This window comes from Carettochelys insculpta, chromosome 30 (assembly GCF_033958435.1).
Source record: "Carettochelys insculpta isolate YL-2023 chromosome 30, ASM3395843v1, whole genome shotgun sequence".
Lineage (NCBI taxonomy): Eukaryota > Metazoa > Chordata > Testudines > Carettochelyidae > Carettochelys > Carettochelys insculpta.
Window position 1 is genome coordinate 10,513,790 of NC_134166.1, and position 19,634 is coordinate 10,533,423.

General features: G+C 52.8%; 1 protein-coding gene across 1 annotated transcript; it reads right to left on the reverse strand.

Annotated features, from left to right (window-relative positions):
• Positions 1–235: 235 nt before the first annotated feature.
• On the reverse strand, positions 236–9,190 carry SLAMF8 (SLAM family member 8). The gene is given in 6 exon segments (XM_074981032.1): positions 236–1,845; positions 3,321–3,434; positions 4,349–4,654; positions 6,109–6,435; positions 8,909–9,011; positions 9,013–9,190. Coding segments are annotated over 6 exon segments (960 nt in total). The 5' UTR covers positions 9,064–9,190; the 3' UTR covers positions 236–1,786.
• Between the last annotated feature and the right edge of the window lie 10,444 nt (positions 9,191–19,634).

Genomic DNA, 19,634 nt, shown 5'->3' on the forward strand with positions numbered 1-19,634 from the left:
ATTGGGGCAAATAGATGTCAGGCATGGTGCTTGGCCTTGCTAAGAGGGTAGGGGACTGGACTAGATGACATCCCTTCCTGTTCTAGAAGGTATGTGTGCTTTCTACCCAGTCCTCTTGAATATCCTCAGTGTTCCAAGAGCTACTGAAAAGCAGCATTAACTGTTTAGAACATTCCACAGCCAGCTGTTTTGCTGGGTGGCGTTTAATATGCCCAAAGTACAAGGAACACAGATGGTGTATATAATACTGAACTTCATTTACTGTCAACTCATTCTTGGAAAAACTGCAAACCTTTGGTCGTGCTTTCAAACATTCAGCTACAAGTCTGGGCAGAGACTTTTGTAATTTGACTCTTATACATTGTACTAAATTCGCTTCCAGAAATTTTACATGTGCTCATATAGCTTAAAAAAAATCACACAATGCTCATAATGAGCAGGTACTTTCTGAAGAAGAATTGGGTCCGTCCCACCAAAGCTCATCACCAAATACATTATTTTGTTGGTCTTTAAAGTGCTGCAGGATGGCTTTTTTGTTTTGTGAAGATTCTTTCTGGTCACATTCAGTTGCAATTACTGAAGATACAATCATATAAAATAATGCTGAGTGTGTGTGTGTAATGGCACATTCCTTTGCCAGTGCTAATGTACCCCTTCTGAGGGTGGATTCCAGGTCTCTGAACTCCCCCAAACAGCTTGAAGATAACGTTGTATTTCGTACTCGGGTTCAACCCCTCTTTGCAAAACGCTGAGGCTGGTAACAAGGATATAGTTGGAAGAAGGACCAGATTGCCCCAAACGCTGCAGCTATATAGCTGGAGCCAGATCTTCATGAAAGCTCCAGTCTCGGTTAGCAGTCCAAGATCTCAAGAGCACTCAGCACCCAACTTGCATGTCACACAATAAAAAGGTGTCCCTAATGTGATGGGTAGTTTCTAAGTGATCTGTTCTACCACAAGCTGGAAGCATGTGGGTGGGGCAGGTCTTTGACCCATGTTACCCATGAGGTTGGATGTGATGACCACAGTGGTAATTCTGGCCTTAGAATTTATGACTATGAACTAGAGGTAAAATCCCTGTGAAGACAAGGCCATTTGTCATTTTTACATAAGCTGGCTGGTTGAGTTTCGTAGGGCGAAGAGTTTCACTCAACCAGCCAACTTGTGTGAAAATGACCTTGCCTTTGTAGGGTGCACCTTGAGCCCGCAAACTCTAGCTAAGGACATCTCCCCCTGCTCCCCTCTTTTGTCTGTAAAGACAAAGCCTTAAAATTAGTTTCCTGGCAAGGTCTGAGTTTCCCCAGTGGATGCTGCCAAGCTGAGGACTATTCAGGACGATGCAGCACTGTTGATGAAAATTGTAGGCAGAGGCAGGCAACTCAAGTGTCTGCATGTGTAACCTACACACATGTATGGGTCACTGTCCTACGGAGTGGCACCTCAACCACTTACGTGGCAAAAGAGTGGGTCTTCTCTACAGCCTAGTGGAGAGCAGATGGCTTGTAGCTCAAACTGTGGAGGTGCTTGTAGTGAGATCCCAGGTTCAAGTCTGTCTGGTGGTGGTTACATGTGGTTTTTAAAAGCAGGAAACTGGAAGGGAGAAAGGGCTGGTTAATGTTCAGTGGCCAAAAGCAAGCCTGTGCTTGGATCCAGCCCCCCAAGGATGCCCCTAGGCACTGGGCTGCCCATGGGCCATGGAAGTTGCCAGTCCCTTGGACGTTCTCCAGAAGAAGAGACCATGGGTCAACACGGTAGGCACACCTCTGCGCTGTACGTAGCATCAGTTCCTACACAGGGGATTCATCTGGCTCAGAGACATCCGACAGCGATTTCATTCTTTGCCTCCCTAGCGAAGGGGGAAAACAATCATCATTCCCTTTCTCCCCAAAGTGGCAGAACTGTATTTGTTCTCAGACCCTCCCCAAGGGATAAGTGCACCTTAGCCTTCGGGTAGCACCTCACCAGCCCTTGATGTGTGCTGCCGGTGAAAGGCAGCTATGGCCAGGGAGACAGCAGACACCCAGCACTGCAGGGGGGACAAGGGGAATTTTAGCCAAGATCATGGTGAAAGCTCCTACGCTAGTGGAGCCCTAGGAACACACACTGTCTAGTCTAACGGGACAGGTTTTAAGGCAGGGGTCAGCAACCTTGCCCAGGCGGAGTGCTGAAATTTGACCTTTTGACATCTATGGACTGTCCGAGTGCTGGTGATACTTTTTAAAGTCACTAATAGTCCTACCTACAACAGCTTCATTGACTGAAATTCAGAGGCAGAGTTTTACTGCATAGGGGTGGTTAGTAGCAATAGCTGGTCTTTTGCTAACTCACAGGTGGCCTGGTTTTGAGCAAGCTCCTGGTTGCATGTGGGGCTGGGGGGGGACACTGAGCTCCTGCCTTGGGTGCCAATGAAAATTGGCTTGCGTGCTGCTCTTGGCACCCATGCCAGGGGTTGCTGACACCTGCTTTAAGGTCTCGGCCAAAAGATCCAACCTCCTGGGTCTCGGTGGTTGGATCAGTCTGGCTGATTTGCCCCTGCAGGGCTCAGAACTGCCCTGGCTGAGTCACCTGAAGAGAAGGTTGGTCAGACAGCAAGAGCATTCTCTCCATGCTCCCTGTCTGCTGCAGCGGGGGAGACAGCAGACAAAGAGCCAAAAGCAAGTTGCTGCGAGGAACCAGCAGGCGTTTTCCCAGGCGCCCTTTCCCCCACAGCTCCAAGCTGCCTGGAAACACCCCCCTGCAGCTCTCTCACGGGGGCAAGGTTGCAGCCAGTCCCTGACTTCCAGTGTGAGAGGAGCCACTGACTGGGGCTGGCCTAGTAGTCTAATGACAGCACCTTAGGGGGAGGATGTTTGCAGCCAGGGCATAGGTTTCAGGCTGGCAGGACTAGAGAGGCTGCAAGCCATGCGAGTGGCAGAAGACATCTGAGTGTGGCAGCTGAGTCCCCCCACAGCACAGAGGGGAGGGGCAGCCCTGTGTGCAGAGCGGTGAAAATCAGATTGTTGCTTGTACTGCAGACCCAAAGCTCCTGGAGGGCCCATGGATGGGGCTGGGGGTCAGAGATACTGAGTTCCTGCCTTGATTTCCAAGGGCACCCAGGGCTCGTGTAACAGCCTCTGGAAACCTCCTCCAAGTGGTAGCAGCTGAATTCTGTGTGAGGAAACAAGGACAGAGCAGCCTTCCTACGTGCTTGCTGGGGGATCTACACCATGCCCACCCCCTCACTCTGCCTCCCCCTGGCGGGGCCTGTCTGGCTTGCAGGCGTGCGCAGCTCACAGGGGAGTTCTTCAGTACCGGGCTAAGAACAGCGCTTAGTGCTCCTACCTGAGTGCTTCCGAGAGAGGAGGAGCCCGCAGACAGCCATGGCCAGGAGGAGGACAGAGATGGGCACAGCAATGAGCAGAATGTTCCTGTAGTCGTACACAGCGTCATCCGTAGCTGGGCAGGAAGAGGAAGAGGTCAGCCGTAGGCACAGGTGTGGGGAGCAGGATGCCCAGCCCCCTGCTGCCTTGTAAAAGCCTCTCCCACATCATGAGCCAAGAGGACATGACAGAGCCTGAGAGTCGCAGGGAAATTCAGAGGGCCTGTCTGCGCATTAGCTCGAATTCCCAGCCACCCCCGCTGCAGCTCCCCAGCCTTCCTACTGCACTGCTGGGAAGAGTCACAGAGACTGGTGTGGACATCCCCCCACCTCCACATCCACCGCCTCCCCACAGGGCCAAGAATAGGCTGAGGCAGCAGGAAACGCAAGGGAAACCAAAGTTCCTCTGCTCAGCAATCACAGCAGGGAGGATTTCTTGCAGCTTTGGAACATTTGTGGAATTTCCTGGCCCTTCCCTGGACTCTTCCCGTGATGAGAGTAAATCTTGTCCTGTGCCTGGGCCAGATTCTGTTGTCAGCTAAGCTGGTGGAAAATGCAGAATGCGGCCCACTGATTGCAGGGGACTGACTCTGGAGCAACCAGCGGTGGAGACAAGAGCAGAATGTGGCCCTTCCCTTCCTCTGTAATGCCAGCTGGGGGGCTGAATGATATTGCCTGCCAATGCCTGACCTTTAAATGGAGTGTTTGTGTTGGGGAAAACAAGAGCTGCCCTCTGGCACTGCTGCCCCTTCCACAGCTTGAGCTGCTGTGGGGGTCTGGCCTGCCCCAGTACCTCTGCCCTGGAGTGCAATGGGTACCCACTCCGCCTCCTCCCCCTTCACAGGGAGGCAAATCTGCTGTTGAAAATAAATGCTCTCCTGTAAAATAAGTCTCCCAGCAGGGGGACCCTAGAGCCTTACGGCTGCAGCCAGCTGGGCCATGGCCTGATGCTAGGCAGTTGGGCCTGGGAGAGAAGGGAAATGTGACATACCTGCTTCCCTCTGGCAGTGGTCCCAGGGTGTTATGGTAGCTGTGCTCTGACTGACAGCATTGCCTGCAGTACAGGTATAGGCCATCTGCCTGTCCGAGGGGCCAAGCTTAGCCCATAGCACCCGGCCAGCCTCAAAGAGCGAGTGGTTGTCCATGGTCAGAGCTTCACCATCCAGCCTGCCCCAGCTGTAGGTCACATTGGTGCCACTAGCAGCCACGCAGGTCAGGAACGCCTCACAGGCCGTAGCAGAGCCACTCCGGCTGCTCTCCGACGTGAACACCTGCAGCGCCAGCTGGGAAACCACTTCTGGAGACAGAGCAGCAGAGGGGTCAAAATCTTCAGTGGCGCCTGGATGGATGGTCAAAGCCTACACCCCGGCGGGCCTGCCTGTTACACTAGCACACCTGGTATTAGAGCACCCGTACACCCATTTGTATTCTCACTCACTGCCCCTAGAACTACTGGGCTGACGAGGTGTTTGGTGTGGTGCTCAGACAGGGCTTTCAAACTTCAGCCTTAAGAGCCCCAAATTCCTGAAGGGAGGGGCTCTGAGGAGGATGAGCGAGGCTGTCCTCAGTAGTGATGGAGGGCAGAACAAGGAACAGTGGTTTAAAGTTACAGGGGAGGAAGGTAGGTTGGCTCTTAGGTGAAACTATTTCCCCGGGAAGGCTGGTGCAGCACTGGAATGTGTTACCTAGAGAGGTGGTGGAACCTCCATCCCTGGAGGTTTTTAAGTCCCAGCTTGACAAAGCCCTGGCTGGGAGGACTTAGTTGGGGTTGATCCTGCTTTAAGCAGGGGACTGGACTCAATGACCTCCTGAGCTGCATTCCAGCCCTAGGAGAGTGTGTGTGTGTGTGTGTGTATACACACACACACACATGCCTGTGCAGGCAGAGGACCAGGGGGTGATACCGTGACAGCCTGTGCGGGGGCAGCTTCATCCACTGGTCCCGCTTCCTGCAAGACCAGAGAGACTCCCACACTTGTGCCAGCATCGCAGGTGCTTTGTAAGAACAGAAATGAAGGCAACAGGGAAGTCAAAAAGCCTCAAGTTCCCGTTGTGCTGCCTTGTGACTGCGACAACATTTCCTGGTTAGCAGATGAGCGCTGGTCTCCCATCCTCCCTCTGGGACCTGCCCAACCGGTGCCCAGGACCAGGGCAATGGGACACACAGTCACCTCCTTGGGGCAGGCTGGCTCTGGCTCCCCCACAAAGGCAGCAGCAGCTGCCTCCCAAAATGACGCAGGGAGTGATATGCTCCTTGGAGGGCGGACTTGATCCCTTCTGGCCTTGTAACCTTTGGGTCATGAGTTATACTCCCCACTGCAGGGGCTGGGCCAGGCCCTTCCACCGTAGGCTGATGTCCCTTTGCCAGGCCCGTAGGGAGCTTGTACAACCCTGAAAATCCATGGCTAGCTACCTGCTAGCCACAGGGATCCACAGCTGTGGGTGCAGATGCAGATATCTGTGGATATAAATTTTGTGCCCATGCAGGGCTCTAGAATTTTTTTTTCCTCAGAGCTTTGTAAAGGAATATAAAATGTCCTAGGCCTCAGGGTAGCTCAGCAGCCCCAGCTCTGCCATGGGGCCCCTGTCAGAGTCAGGGCTAGGCCTGGCAGCCTGCAGGGATGGAGCGGCACCAGACAGCAGCTTGTTGCCTGCTGGTTCAGGCCAGCGTGCTCCTCCATGGAGAATTTGGCCTTGTTCCAAGCACGTTGCCTTTAAGTGGGGAGGGAACAGGCACCAAACCCAGCGTACCGTAGACTGACAGGTGGAGCACCCGCCGCTCCGTCTGTCCTCGCGTGTTCACCAGCAGGGCTGAGAAGGTGCCGCCATCTCCCAGCTCCACCTGACGGATCTCCAGGGTGAGGTTGCTGTGAAGCCGGCTCCGCCCATAGAAATGGCATTGGTACAGAGTCTCTGCTGAGCCTCTGAAGTAGGTGGCCACTAGCTCTTCTGCTGGTGCCAGGTACCTCCAGATGGCCTCCCTGACTTGGAACCCCCGGGGGACGTCCGCTCCCAGCAATACGGCGCTCCCTACTACTCCGCTCACGTGGACGGTGGTATGAGCTGCAGCCGGTGGGACTGGAATGAGGCAACAGGCAGACACCTTCATGTCAGGGCTGTGGAAGGAGCTGGGATAGAAGGAGCCTATTGGAAACCCCAACAGCTCTCCAGGGCCAACACCCCAGACAGCTGTCTCATTGCTCCCCGGGCATCTTTGTCTGAGCCTGGTTTGACTGTGGTAGCCAGCGCAGGGTTGGCACAGCCCTCCTCTCTGATGTCACCTTCCCATGCTCGCTCTTCCTTGCCCACCTGGGATGGTGAGGCTGCCAGGACAAAGGCATCCATGCCAAAGACCTGCTGCTAGGGTCTTCCCCTAGCAGGCAGTGGCACCCACTGGGAAGCTCACAGTAACCTGCCCTGCCAGGCGAAAACGAGACCCGAGGCAAAAAGGAACCACCAACTGCAAAATTTTAATCGCCTCCCCTCCCCCACGCCCAACTCCAACCCTCTCCATCTTCTCCTTCCCCTGGTCCCACCACCTCCCAGGCTCTTTCTCCACCACAAAGAATCTGAAAAGGTCACAGGCCCCATTTTAAATCCCTGTGCAAATGTTCCAGCAGCTGGAAACAACATGGCCGCTGCTATGGTGACACAGGAACCAACGGAGCAGTTTCCTGCTTGCTCCAGATTCTGCCTGGCTTTGCTGGTGTCAGGTATTTAACTGACATAGCCTTTTAAATTTAAACGTTGTAAATAGAGATACCCCTGCCCTCGCCCATCTCCCCCTTCCCCCACCCCCCTCCACAAAAAAATCCAGGTCTCCAAACAAACATTCTCACTAAGATATTTGTTAAACTCTCGCCAAAACAATCCAACCCCACTCCCGGCATCAGTTTCCTGCCACCACAATCAGCTTCAGACAGATAACATCCTACAGCCAATGTACTCAAGTAACACAGGGATCACCACGTCTACCATCCAGTAACCACTCCAAACCCACAAGAAACTTATTATCTGCAGCCAAACCCTCCACTACCATAGTAGAGGCTCTGAAGAGTAAGTCCAGAACACATATCTTAATACATGTAATGCTGCCTTCCCTCCACCAGAAAAGTAGATCTTACTATGGAATGGCCACCCCAAATGAACTTTCTTTGATACAGAAATAACCTCTTCTGCCCCCCACCATACACCTCTAATTTCCACTGACCTCACCCCACTGGACCCCCTATGGGGTATCAGCCAACAAAGACGATCCATTCTTGATGGGTGTCACGTTGAGAAGGAAACCTTTCCTTCCAGGGGCCTTCACGTAACTTCAGCAATTCATCATCAGAAGCCAGCTCCCCACAGACCAGGACACCCCAACTCAAAGCAGCACCAGACCCTACCAGAACAATACTGGCAAAATCTACAGGCCTGTTTCCACTGCTGCAGCGATCAACACCATCCACAAACCTTTAGAGGTCCCTTCACTGGGTCCATGTATGCCTAGTATTAGAAATGCTTTACCACATCCAGTGCACTAAATGCCTCAGTAACAGCTATATAAATCAGAGAATCGTAGGCCAGGAAGAGACCTTAGGAGGATGTGGGTGAAACCAGACAATCACTACACTCTCCACTGAACTCATGCAGAAAAATGATAGGTGGCAAAAATACTTCAGAGAGCTAAGGCCACATATCTGGCCTCTCAGTCCTCAGCCTCAGTGCAAATCTACATGGCCACTTTCAAGCAATAAGCCTGGGAACTGACATTCGTAACTTTGCTAGACATTTACAATCATGGACTGACTAGAGAGACTGGACTTATGGCACATTACAGCACTATTACACACTAGCTGCCTCCCTTGCTTCCCCCCCACCTTTCCTCCTTAGGAATGGAGAGTGAGTAACAGCCCCCTTTCACCTTGAACCATCCCTTGGAAGTACCTGTGCTAAACTATGTTCCACCTGATATTTAGCTGTGACATTCTGAGCACTTTTGTAGACTGTTTTCCTAGATTGGAGGCAGAGCTCTGTGTGAGCTAGAAAGTTTGTGTCTCTCACCAGCCAAAGTTGGTTCAATAAAAGAGATTGTTACCTCCCCACACCCTCATGTCCCTATTTAGATCATCAGCTTCTTGGGGTGGGAGCTTGGAACTGTCTTTTTGTTCTGTGTACAGCACCTAGCACAGCAAGTCAAGGTCCATGGTTGAGGCTGCCAGGTGTTCCAGGGGAACGCAAATAATCCACGATAAAAATTACAGCTGTCCGTGTGATCCTGCGGCAGCCCACTGAGAGCCGTGTGCATCTGCGCGGGCCCATGTGTTCCCTTGGCTCACCCAGCTACCCGGCCATGCAGCGGCAGGGGCTGTTCCCATGGGTGAAAGGAGCCTGTCCCCTCCTCTCTGGTACACACGTGGATCTGACTTGGTCCAGTGATGCTCACATCAGTGGTGAGTCCTGTGGCTGAGTTGACATCAGGGACCAGCTGAGCCACTGCTGGTTACAGGTCTGTGTCTAAGGAGACAGTGGGAACAGCAGGGTAAGCAGGGACAAGAGCTCTTACCTTTGCACAGGAGCAGAGCTAGCACCAGCCATGCCACCATCTCGTTGCTCCAGAGCCTGCCGGAGAGCTTTCTCCAGAGAAAATGAAAGCTCCAGTTGACGTCTGGCAACGGGATAGCCTGACTTTCCCACAGGAAACCCCCTCTTCTTGGTCATCACTCAAACCGGCAGCTCAAAGCAGAAGTGAGAGGCTGTGCTCACTCTGCAGTTCTCAGGAGTAATTAACAAGCCCAGGGCAGCAACTTGAGACTGGGGTTCCACTGAACACCAGCACCAGGGCTGGCCCCTCAGGGAAGGCAGGATAGGGCTAGGCTGTGCCTCGCAGGTACCAGCCCATACTGGGGCTGCCCTGCTCTGTCCTGGGAAGAGAACAGACCAGTGCCTTGTTTTTCCAGAGAAGAGGCCGGGGGCCCGTGGGTGCTGGATTCACGCTGCTAGTGAAGAGGCCGGGGGCCCGTGGGTGCCGGATTCACGCTGCTAGTGAAGAGGCCGGGGGCCCGTGGGTGCCGGATTCACGCTGCTAGTGAAGAGGCCGGGGGCCCGTGGGTGCCGGATTCACGCTGCTAGTGAAGAGGCCGGGGGCCCGTGGGTGCCAGATTCACACTGCTAGTGAAGAGGCCGGGGGCCTGTGGGTGCCAGCTTCACACTGCTAGTGAAGAGGTCTATTGGTCCCCAGTCAGCCAGTGCCCTCTAGCTGCTACCCTGTGGCTTGCTAGGAACTTGTGGACTGAATGACTAATGGAACGCACAAGTTGCTAGCAAACCACTAAGGCACCGAGCAGCATCCAGCCACACTGATTGGTCCAGCTGCACCATTTAAGCCAGAAGGACAGAGAAAGTTGATTGTGCAACTGGATTAGTTCCTCGTTGGCTGCTTTGTTGGACGCTGGCTGCTGAGCTGTGCTCTGCTGACTGGTCCCCAGGTCCTGCTTTTTTGATCCGTTCCTGCCCCTTGGCTGTGACCACTAGGTCTGGCTGTCCAAACCTCAGTCTTTACATATCTAAAGGGAATTGGTGTAGGGCACAGAGGACTGATGTGCTCTGGGTTCTTGAGGTGATGCACTGCAACATTCTCTACCATGAGTGGTGGGGTTTCAGAGGAGGATTTAAAGAGGGAGCACGGGGGCAGGCCCTGAGATAAGGGGTGGGGCAGGAGAGGGGCATCGGTGTTTAGTTTTCTGCAGCCATTCAGAAAGCTGGAACCCCTAGTTCTGGAACAAATAATGGTTATGATGATCTCTTTGAGCACAGCGAACAGCATAGTGAGTGCTACATCTCATCTGTCTCCATGCATGGGAAGTTGCATGTTTAAGAAGATGGGAAAGAGCTCCTGAGAGCCACCACCGCTTTTGTTTGATTCCTTGATAATATATTTCAGAGAACAGCGGCATTCCAGCCCTTGAGTAACGTCCTAAGCATTGCCAGTTGCTCTAGGGGGGTGGAATAGGAGAAGGTGGCTCTTTTGGAAGTCATTTGCAGCCATGAGCGTATTGACTCATTGCTTTCTTTGGTCTTTTCTGTTACGAGTAAGTAATTCAGTTACTAAAGACATATAATATCTGAGCTTATTGCATGTTTAAATGCTAGCCCATGCTATGATTACTCCACATTATTACAAATTCTTTCCAGGCTGGACAAGTTCTATTAATTCCACTAAGCAACAAAATGTCTAATGTTGTGTACTTATAACTAGTCTGTGGATTCAAATACAGGGCAGGGTTTCACCAGCACAAATGGATGTTAAGGAGAACCTCACAGATGTTGAAGCCAGAAAGGGCCATTCTACCCACTCAGGCTGAGCTCCTGCCTAATGCAGGCCGGAGCCGCCCCCCCACCCAGGGACTGCAGCAGTAGGGAACCATTTTCCCAGCTCCGTAAATGACACTGTTAGATCTGAGGACTTGTAATGACACCCAGTTCTGATGTAAAGACTCTGACTGATGAAGGATTCCCCTCCCTTGGGAACTGTAGTCCAGTGGCTAGTTTCCATCCCGATTAAAATGCATCATATTTCCATTGGCTCCTGTTATGTGTGTGTCAGCTAGGCTAGGAGTGTCTCTAGTGTCAGAGTGGACAGGGTAGATATCACCTACGTAGGAGCTGGTTTCTCCTCTAAGGAGCTAGAACTTGGGTAGAGACAAATTTTTCTGCTGGTTCCTCTTCTCAACTCAAATCACAATTGCTTCCCCTGAAATAAAATTGCTGAGACCACAGCTGTGAGGAGGTACAGGAGGAAATGACTCCCACCCGGCTGCTTCTGCTCAGGTTTATTGCTCTTGGTGCAGAAAAGGCTGGGAATATTTCATACAGTGGATTCCAGGGGGCAGGGCAAACCACGGTCTGGCTGTGTCAAGGGGTGTCTTGTGTACTTCTCCATCCCTTGAGGTTTTTAAGTCCCGGCTGGACAAGGTCCTGGCTGGGATGACTTAGTGGGGGTTGATCCTGCTTGAAGCAGGGGGCTGGACTAGATGACCTCCTGAGGTCCCTTTCAGCCCTGGGATTTTGTGATACTTACAGTTTTGTTAATGCCCTGGAAACAACCCCAGGGTTTGACACTAGCAAATAAATGACACCGGTAACAATGAGTAGAAAAGCTATTTATAGCCTATTAGAGCTGGAGGAGATCTCAGGTGGTCATTTAGTCCAACCCCCTCCTCAAAGAACCAGCCCCAACTCTTGTATTGCGTGTGTTAACATGTAAAGATCAATTTGCTTGGTTAGTTAGTCTGATTTCTTGAGCCTCGTTCAGTGTAGCTATTCAACTGCTATGTAATTGATTCATAGAGTGTCTTGTGTAACACAGGCTATAGGGGTTGCCTAAATTAAGTCCTGTTTGAACTAGTAAGAGAGAGAAAGCCGTGGTAGTCTATGTACTATCAAAACAAAAAAGGAGTAAAGTAGCACTTTAAAGATTAACAAAATAATTTATTAGGTGATGAGCTTTTGTGGGACAGACCCACCTCTTCAGACCAGAGCCATACCAGGACAGACTCAATAGTTTTGAACTAGCGTGACATCCAGTCTTCATTTTAAAATGGTCAGTGATGGGGAGAATCCAGTACAACCCTTGGTAAATTGTTCCAATGGTTACTTACCATCACTGAAAAAATGTGTGCCTTATTTCCACACTGAGGCTGCACATACACTACCAAGTTCTTTCAAAAGATTTTTTGAAAGAGAGGAGTCTTCCGAAAGATCCCATGGAGTGGTCACACACAAAAGACGCTCTTTCCATCCAAAATCGAAAGAACATGGCTCTTCTTCCAGAAGCCCTCTACCCCTCCTGGATCACGACGTGCACCTTTTTCTGAAAGATTCTTTTGGGAAAAAAATGTGTCGATGCCCTGCAGGCTTTTCTTACAAAAGAGCAGTGGTGCCAGATTTTTCGATGCCTGGCCTGTTATTTTGAAAGAGCAGGGGCTGGGTGGAAGCTCTCCTTTGAAAGGGCAAATTGCTCTTTTGAGCCACCTTTTGTTGGGTAGATGCGATCCTCCAGAGGATGATCTTCCAGATGAGATCTTCTGGACTATCGTCTTTCAGGAGATCATTGCAGTGTAGACACGGCCTGACTGTGCTAGGGTTTGTCTACAGACCAAAGTTATTTTGAAATAAGAGCCACTGTCTCAAAATAACTATGGTAATGTATACACAACACAATCACTATTTCAAAATCATTTTGAAGTCATGGTTGGTTTACTTTGACATTGGTATACCTCATTCTATGAGGAATAGCTCCTATTTCGAATAGGAGCTGTGCAGACGGGGAAGAGAGGCTATTTTGAAAGAAGCCGTGGTGCATCCAATAGCTCCGTTTTAAAATAGGCTCTTTGGCCATTCCTACATGGGCCGCTTTTTTCGGAAGTGGCATGCTAATACATGGAGCGAAAGATGCAAATTCCCCGCACCTCATTAGCATAATGCCCCGGGATTTGGAGTCCAGAAGACCATTCTTCCGGACTCCAAAACGCTGTGTACAAGCGCTTCCAGAAGGAAGTCCTCCTTCCGGAGGCCCCTTCTTCCCAAAAATATTTGGGAAGAAGGGGCTTCTGGAAGAAGGACTTCCTTCCGGAAGCTCCCCGAGGGCTGTGCTTCTACACGGCGTTTTGGAGTCTGGCAGAACGGTCTTCTGGACTCCAAATCACGTGACGTTATGCTAATGAGGTGTGGGGAATTTGCATCCATGCCTCATTAGCATCTTTCACTCCATGTATTAGCATGTCACTTCTGAAGGAAGTGGCCCGTGTAGAAACAGACTTTGTGTGTAGCTGCTGTATTTTGGAATAGCTAAGTGCTATTTCGAGATGTATTTTGTGTGTAGCGGCGTTATTCTAAATAAGCTGTTCCGGAATAGCTCCTCCTTCACTTCAGCTTCTAGTCACTGGATCTTTCTGTGCATTTGTCCAATAGACTGAAGAGTCCTGTTCCTTTTGTAGGTACTTGCAGACTGTGATCAACTCATTCATTCATCTTCAGTTTGTTAAGCTAAGTAGATTGAGCTTTTTGACTACAAAGCACAACACAACAGGCTTACGAACCCTCTCCTCATCCTCCCAACTCTTCTCTGAACACTCCGCAATGTGTCGACTTACTTCTTGAATCATGGACACTGAAATGGGTCGTTGTGTTCAAGCAAATAGCTGCACCCGCAAAAGCAACAAGAAGCCCTGCTGGACCTTAACAGATTTTTTTGGAGCATAAGCTTTCGTGGTCAAAGACCCCCAGAGGTCGTCAAATGCATTTGATGAAGTGGGTCTTTGCCCACGAAAGCTTATGCTCCAAAAAATCTGTTAGTCTGTAGGGTGCCACAGGACTTCTTGCCATTTTTGTGTTCGAGCAGCAGACGCACCGGTGCTAATACAGAAGTAAAACAGCCTCTCTGCTTCTCAAGAGCCCCTTGTTTATGCATCCCAGGACTGCCTGAGCCCTTTTGGCTAGAGCGCTGGGACCTCAGGTTCTGCTGATTATCCTCCAAGGCTTTTACAGAGTCCCTGCATCCCAAAGCAACCCCCTTTTTCCCCTCCACACCCACACTCACCACGTTGGCGAGAGCCAGAGTGGTCCAGCAGCCTGCTCTAGCCCACCCTGCTGCCCCCTCCTGGTACCCTGCACTCAGCTTCTCCAGTGCAGCAGGCTGGGAGGGAAGCACTGAGTGGAGCAGAACAAAGCTGGCTGCCAGGCTGCTCCACCTGCTGTGGGGAGTCTGGCCTGGGGACAACCCTTGATGCCACCATGCACCAGACCCTGGGGAATCCCCAGTTTGTGTTACTTGGGGGAGGTGGAAGGGGCTATAGCAGGGGCAGGAAGGGGCTATAGCAGGGGCAGGAAGGGGAGCAATGGAGGCACAGCAAGGGTGGAACTTGGGGGGAAGGGGCAGAGAAGGAACAGGGTGAAGCAGGTGCTACACCCCCTGCGGATGGCCCTTTCCCTTCCAGGGTACAAGACCAACAGGGCCTGCTCCAGAACAAATGGTGCCCCAGGGCTCCTTCCCTGAAAGCAACATCTTTCTAATTTTATATCGGTCTTGTTTTTTGAATGAAATTGTTGTGCAGGAGCAAGACCAGTGCCTTACAGAAGTGGACTCTCATCATTGCTCTTATTTCGAAATTGGGCTGTCAAGTGGGAACGCTACAGGCTGAAATGTTCTCGCAGTGGGAAAGCTCTTTTCACAAGTCGCTTATTTCGATGTTAGAACGCTGAAATAAGTTGTTTCTGAATAACCCTGCAGTGCAGACATCGGCCCAGTGATCAGCGGCAGAGCTGGCGTCGGGTGCAAATTACCTTAATACTGAAGGCAGAGGCAGGGGAATACGGTTACCGATGCTGTTGTTGTTGTAGGAATACAAGCAAACAGGACTGTGCTTAACCTGTGCCGAAGAGGGGGCCATCCTCAGCTGAAAGAATAAGCTTGAAAGTCAGTCAGCTGTGACAGTAAAGGGCGAGGGGGTGGGGAAGGGGTGTTCAACCCTGGAGGCTGCACATCCTTCCCAGTGGTCCTCCCTGGACTGATTTAACCTTCTCCTCCTCCCTCACCTCAGAGCTGAAATCAGTTTTGGTAGGGGTGTGTTTCTGCCCTCCCTGCTAAGGGCACCTTGCTGGAGGCTGAAATAACTTGAAATGGTGGCTCTGCCTTGTCTGCAAAGAGCTCAAAGTTACTAGCAGACTGCTCTGCAGAGGTTGTAGTAGAAAGGCAGGTGGCAACAGCAGGAGACTGACTGACAGCAGGTGAATGAGTGGCTGGTAAGGTGGAGAGAGGCTAAGAAGGGTGGGTTGGTGGTGAGGGATGACGGGCAGCCAGCAGGGCAGCAGCAGAGAGGCCCAATGAGAGGCCAGGAGGGTGGCTGATGGAGAGACACAGTGAGAGTAGTGAGCAGCCAGTGGGAGCAGCCAGCAGAGTGGCTGGCAGAGAGGGGCAATGAACAAGTGCCTTAGCCGAGGCGTGAGTAAGGTCCCTCTTTCTCCCACGTCTGGGGTGGCGGGAGGTGTGTTCGCAGCTGCACCTCTGAATTCTGAGTTTGCACTGGCTCAGGACAGCAACCGTGAGTGGTACGCAGAGAACAGCTGGGCACCTGAAGGGGACTTTTGGTTGCCGGACTTAAAAGCCTGAGGTGAAAGGCCACTGTCCAACCCACGTGAGGGTAGGTCTTTTACTCATGGTTTATGTTTATGAACCTTGTTCTTGGTGTTTCCCCAGATTAACGCCGAGTTATTTCGCTCCTTTTATTAAAAGTTTCTTTTCTACACACAGACACTGTGCTTGTGAGTGGGAACGTATTGCTTCTCAGAGGCACCCCGGGGTGTCGTGTGAATTTCCCTGGCTCCGTGGCTTGAGCCAGTTCTGTGCAGAGTTGATGAAAAGGCACTCCTAGATCAGCCTGGGTTGCTGCAAGCACCACCTGGCAGAAGAGTTATGGGGGAACTGATAGTGTGGGAGCGGGTCCTTGGGAGATAGTGTGGTGAAGGGCAAGAACCCTAGACCTGGCTCTTTGTAACCTAGGCAAGGTAACCAGGCTCCACACCTCACCTGCAGCCAGCAGTGACTCACGCAACAGGTGAAGCAGAAGGTTTATGCGGTGACAGGGACACAGCATGGTACAGACTTGTCAGTACAGCAACCAGACATAGTTTGGTAACAACTTTCCTTCCCAGGAACCAGAACAAAGGAACCTGGCTGGTTTTGAATTAGAAGCCCGGGTAGTTAGGCGGGTTAGTCTGGAAGTGGGAGAGGAGCAAGGGAGGCAGGATCCCCAGGCCTGGGCTCCCCTGTCAGGGCCTCCTCTTCCCAATCTGAATGGGACGGACCACTTCTGGTTGCTGTACTGGCAAGCCTGTACCACACTGTGCGTCTTTCGCCTGATAACCTTCAGTTCCCTCTGCTGCATGAGAATCACTCCTGACTGTGGATGGGGTGTAGCGCTTGGGGACCCCTCAAACCGCGTTACATTCCCCACTTCTACTGCACATGCTTTATTTGGAATAGATAATCAGAAGGGCAACCAAACCCCAGCCATCAATGGCTTGGTCTGTGCTGCCAATGTGTGCTGGTAGAAATACATCACTTAGGGTGTACACGGCAGGTGGGGGGCTTCTCCTGTCAACAATGCGACTGCCCCTTGAGGAGATGAAGTACATATGCCGGTGGGAAAGCTTCTCCCATCGGCATAGGTAGTATGTTTGCTGTAGCGCTGTAAGTGTAGACAAGCCCTCAATCTCACAGGGCACCTCAGGCAGGGAAGGGCCACTCCTATTGTACAGATGAGAGCCGAGGCTAAAGGACTGGCTCAAGGTTATACCATAAGGCCAGTGGCAGAGATAGGAAGAGCAGCTCAGGCACCTGCACCCCTTTTCACAGCCCTTGCCATGGACTCAGTCTCCTCACCCCGACGGGCAGCGGAAGGCAGTGGGGGGTGGGCTGAGCAGACTGGAGCAATGGGGAGATAGTGCCGAGGCCATTGATAATTTGCGGATGGGGCTGCTGCTCCCCCGCTGCTCCTCCCGCTGTCCTCCCTGTGCTCAGCTGGCTCCATCGTGCCTTTACGTTCCAACACCTGATCACCATTCCTCCCCAGACGAGTGTATAAGAGTCATGGCTTGTGAGGCCTGCAGGGACCACTACGCACACCTATTCTTAGCCTCTTGCTTCCCCAGGCCAGAGACCTGCCCCCAGGTGGTTCCTGGAGCGCAGCTGTTAGAGAAACATCCCATCTTGGTCTAAAAGCTGTCACTGACGGAGACTCCACCATGCCCTCGGGTGCATTTTGCCAATGAATATTTACAGTAACTCAAAGGGTCAGTCCAGACCCACGGCCTGGCCCCTGTTGGACTGGAAGGCTGGCAGGCAGGGAGGGCTCCTGGTGACAGGGACAGCAGTTCAGAGTTGGGTCTGCAAATGGAAGCACCCTTCGCCAGGGGCTGTGTGGGGTGGCACGGCCCTGATGGGACAAGAGAAAGAGCATAGGGACAAAGGGGTCATGGTCTGAAAGGAGCTGGTGTGCCCACACAGCCCAGAGCTCACCTTGGAACAGCTGTGTGTATGTGTGTGTGTGTGTGTGTGTGTGTGTGTGTGCACGTGCGTGCGTGCAGCAGGTGTGCGATGGGGTCTGTGTGTGAGCATGCAGTGAGAGGGCTGAGTGTGCAATTGCACAACTGCCATGCAGGTCTCCCAGCCATCAAACCCTCCTCACCCTGTAACCAGGAGGGGAAGGGCCTCATCCCATCCATTCCCTGGGACTCCCTCTGGAGTGCAGGGTGTCCCTCCTTCTGACGTTGTCACAGGACACTTCCCACAAACGGTTCAGTCCTTTTGTCTCCTTTAATGGAACTGCTCTGTACAGACCGCTCTCTGTGGCCAGCCTGGTACCCCTGGGTGACACACACCGTCTCCAGAGCGATACCTCTCCCATCACAACAGCACCGTTCAGCTCTGCCCGCAGACAAAGGGCCGCATCACCAGCTGCAGTCCACAGAGGCACAAACTGAGGTTCTGATTGGGAAATGACCTGCCCAAACCCACACAGGGACAAATCAGTAGCAGAGGTGGAAACAGAACCCAGGGGTCCAGGTTCCCTGCTTGCCACTTGAGAACGTAATGACTGAGCCGTGCAATAACCAACATTGGTGTAGATGTTTCTACCCCACTGCCCCTCCAACCGAAGTCCAACCCCCTCACCCCAGGGATACCCTTCAACATGTGTCTGCAGCACCCTTAGGAAACTCTCCCCATCTGACCCCTTCACCCCCAGCCCCAGAGAGACCCCTCCCCACCTGACTGCATCACCCTAGCCCAGGAAGATCCCTCCCCATCTGACCCCATCATCCCAATCCTGCAAAGCCTCCTTCCCAGCTGAACCCATTACCTCCCCACCCAGAGAACCCCCCTCCTCATCTGAATCCATCACCCCAACAGTGAACCCCCCCCTCCTGAACCCATGACCGCTGGTCCAAAGAGCCTGTTCCCCCTCTGCCCCATCATCCCAGCCCCAAGGAGACCCCTCCCCATATGACCTCATTGTTCCCAACCCCAAGGAGCCCCATCCACATGTGACCCTACATCCCTGATCCCAGGAAGCCCCCTCCCCATCTCACCCCCATCATCCCAGTCTCAAGGAGCCCCCCCCACACACATGACCCTGTCTCCCCAGCTCAAAGAGACACCCCCCCCCCATCTGCCTCCATCACTCCTGGCCCCAGAGAGCCCCCTTCAGTTCCCCCCCCCGCCTCACTTTGGCCCATGATTAAGGTGTACCTGTTATTCCAGCTGGAGCCCAGACAGGCTGGGCAAACCCCAGGGCCTCCTAGAGAAACAAGGAGGGTCCCAGGCTGCTCGGTGTTGGCTGCCCTTCTCCCACCACTCGCCATACATGTGCCTGGCTGGTTCTGGATGGACCATGTCTTGACACATGTCCTGACATGTCGTGACACAACTCTGCCCCCTGTATGGAGGGGCGGGGTGAGCAGCTCTAGGCTTCGTGTGTGTGTGTGTGTGCGTGTGTGTGTGCGTGCGTGTGTGTGTGCGTGTGTGCGTGCGTGCGTGCGTGCGTGCGCGTGCGTGCGTGTGTGTGTGTGTGCGCGTGCGTGTGTGTGTGTGCGTGTGTGTGTGTGTGCGTGTGTGCGTGCGTGTGTGTGTGTGTGCGTGTGTGTGTGCGTGTGTGTGTGTGCGTGCGCGTGCGTGCGTGTGTGTGCGTGCGTGTGCGTGTGCGTGTGTGTGTGCGCGTGCGTGTGTGTGTGTGTGCGTGCGTGTGTGTGTGCGTGTGTGTGTGTGTGTGCGTGTGTGTGTGTGTGTGTGTGTGTGTGTGTGCGCGTGTGTGTGTGCGTGTGTGTGTGTGTGTGTGTGTGCGTGTGTGTGTGTGTGTGTGTGTGCATTAAGGAGTCTCCCTAGCCGCAGCTTTGCTACGGGTGGGGGGTTCTCCCACTCCCCACAAGTGGAACTGGAGCAGGGGCTCAGCAACCCTGGGAAAGGTCAGCCCTGGGTCCCTGGATCTTGCCACTGCCCTGGGTGCTCAGCCCCAGAGTCCTGCCCCACCCTGGCACCGTCGGGGGTGGGGGTGCCACCAAAGCAGTTGGAATCGTTCATGGGTTTCACGTGGGTAGGAGCAGTGTCGGAGGCTGGGTGGAGCCCTGGGGCTGGGCACCCGCTGGGGAGGAGGTTGCTTCTTGTCTTGCTTGGAGCTGGAGCATAGCTGGGAGCCCCACGGCTTGCAGGGGGAGCTCTCCTCCCCGCCCCTGGGGCG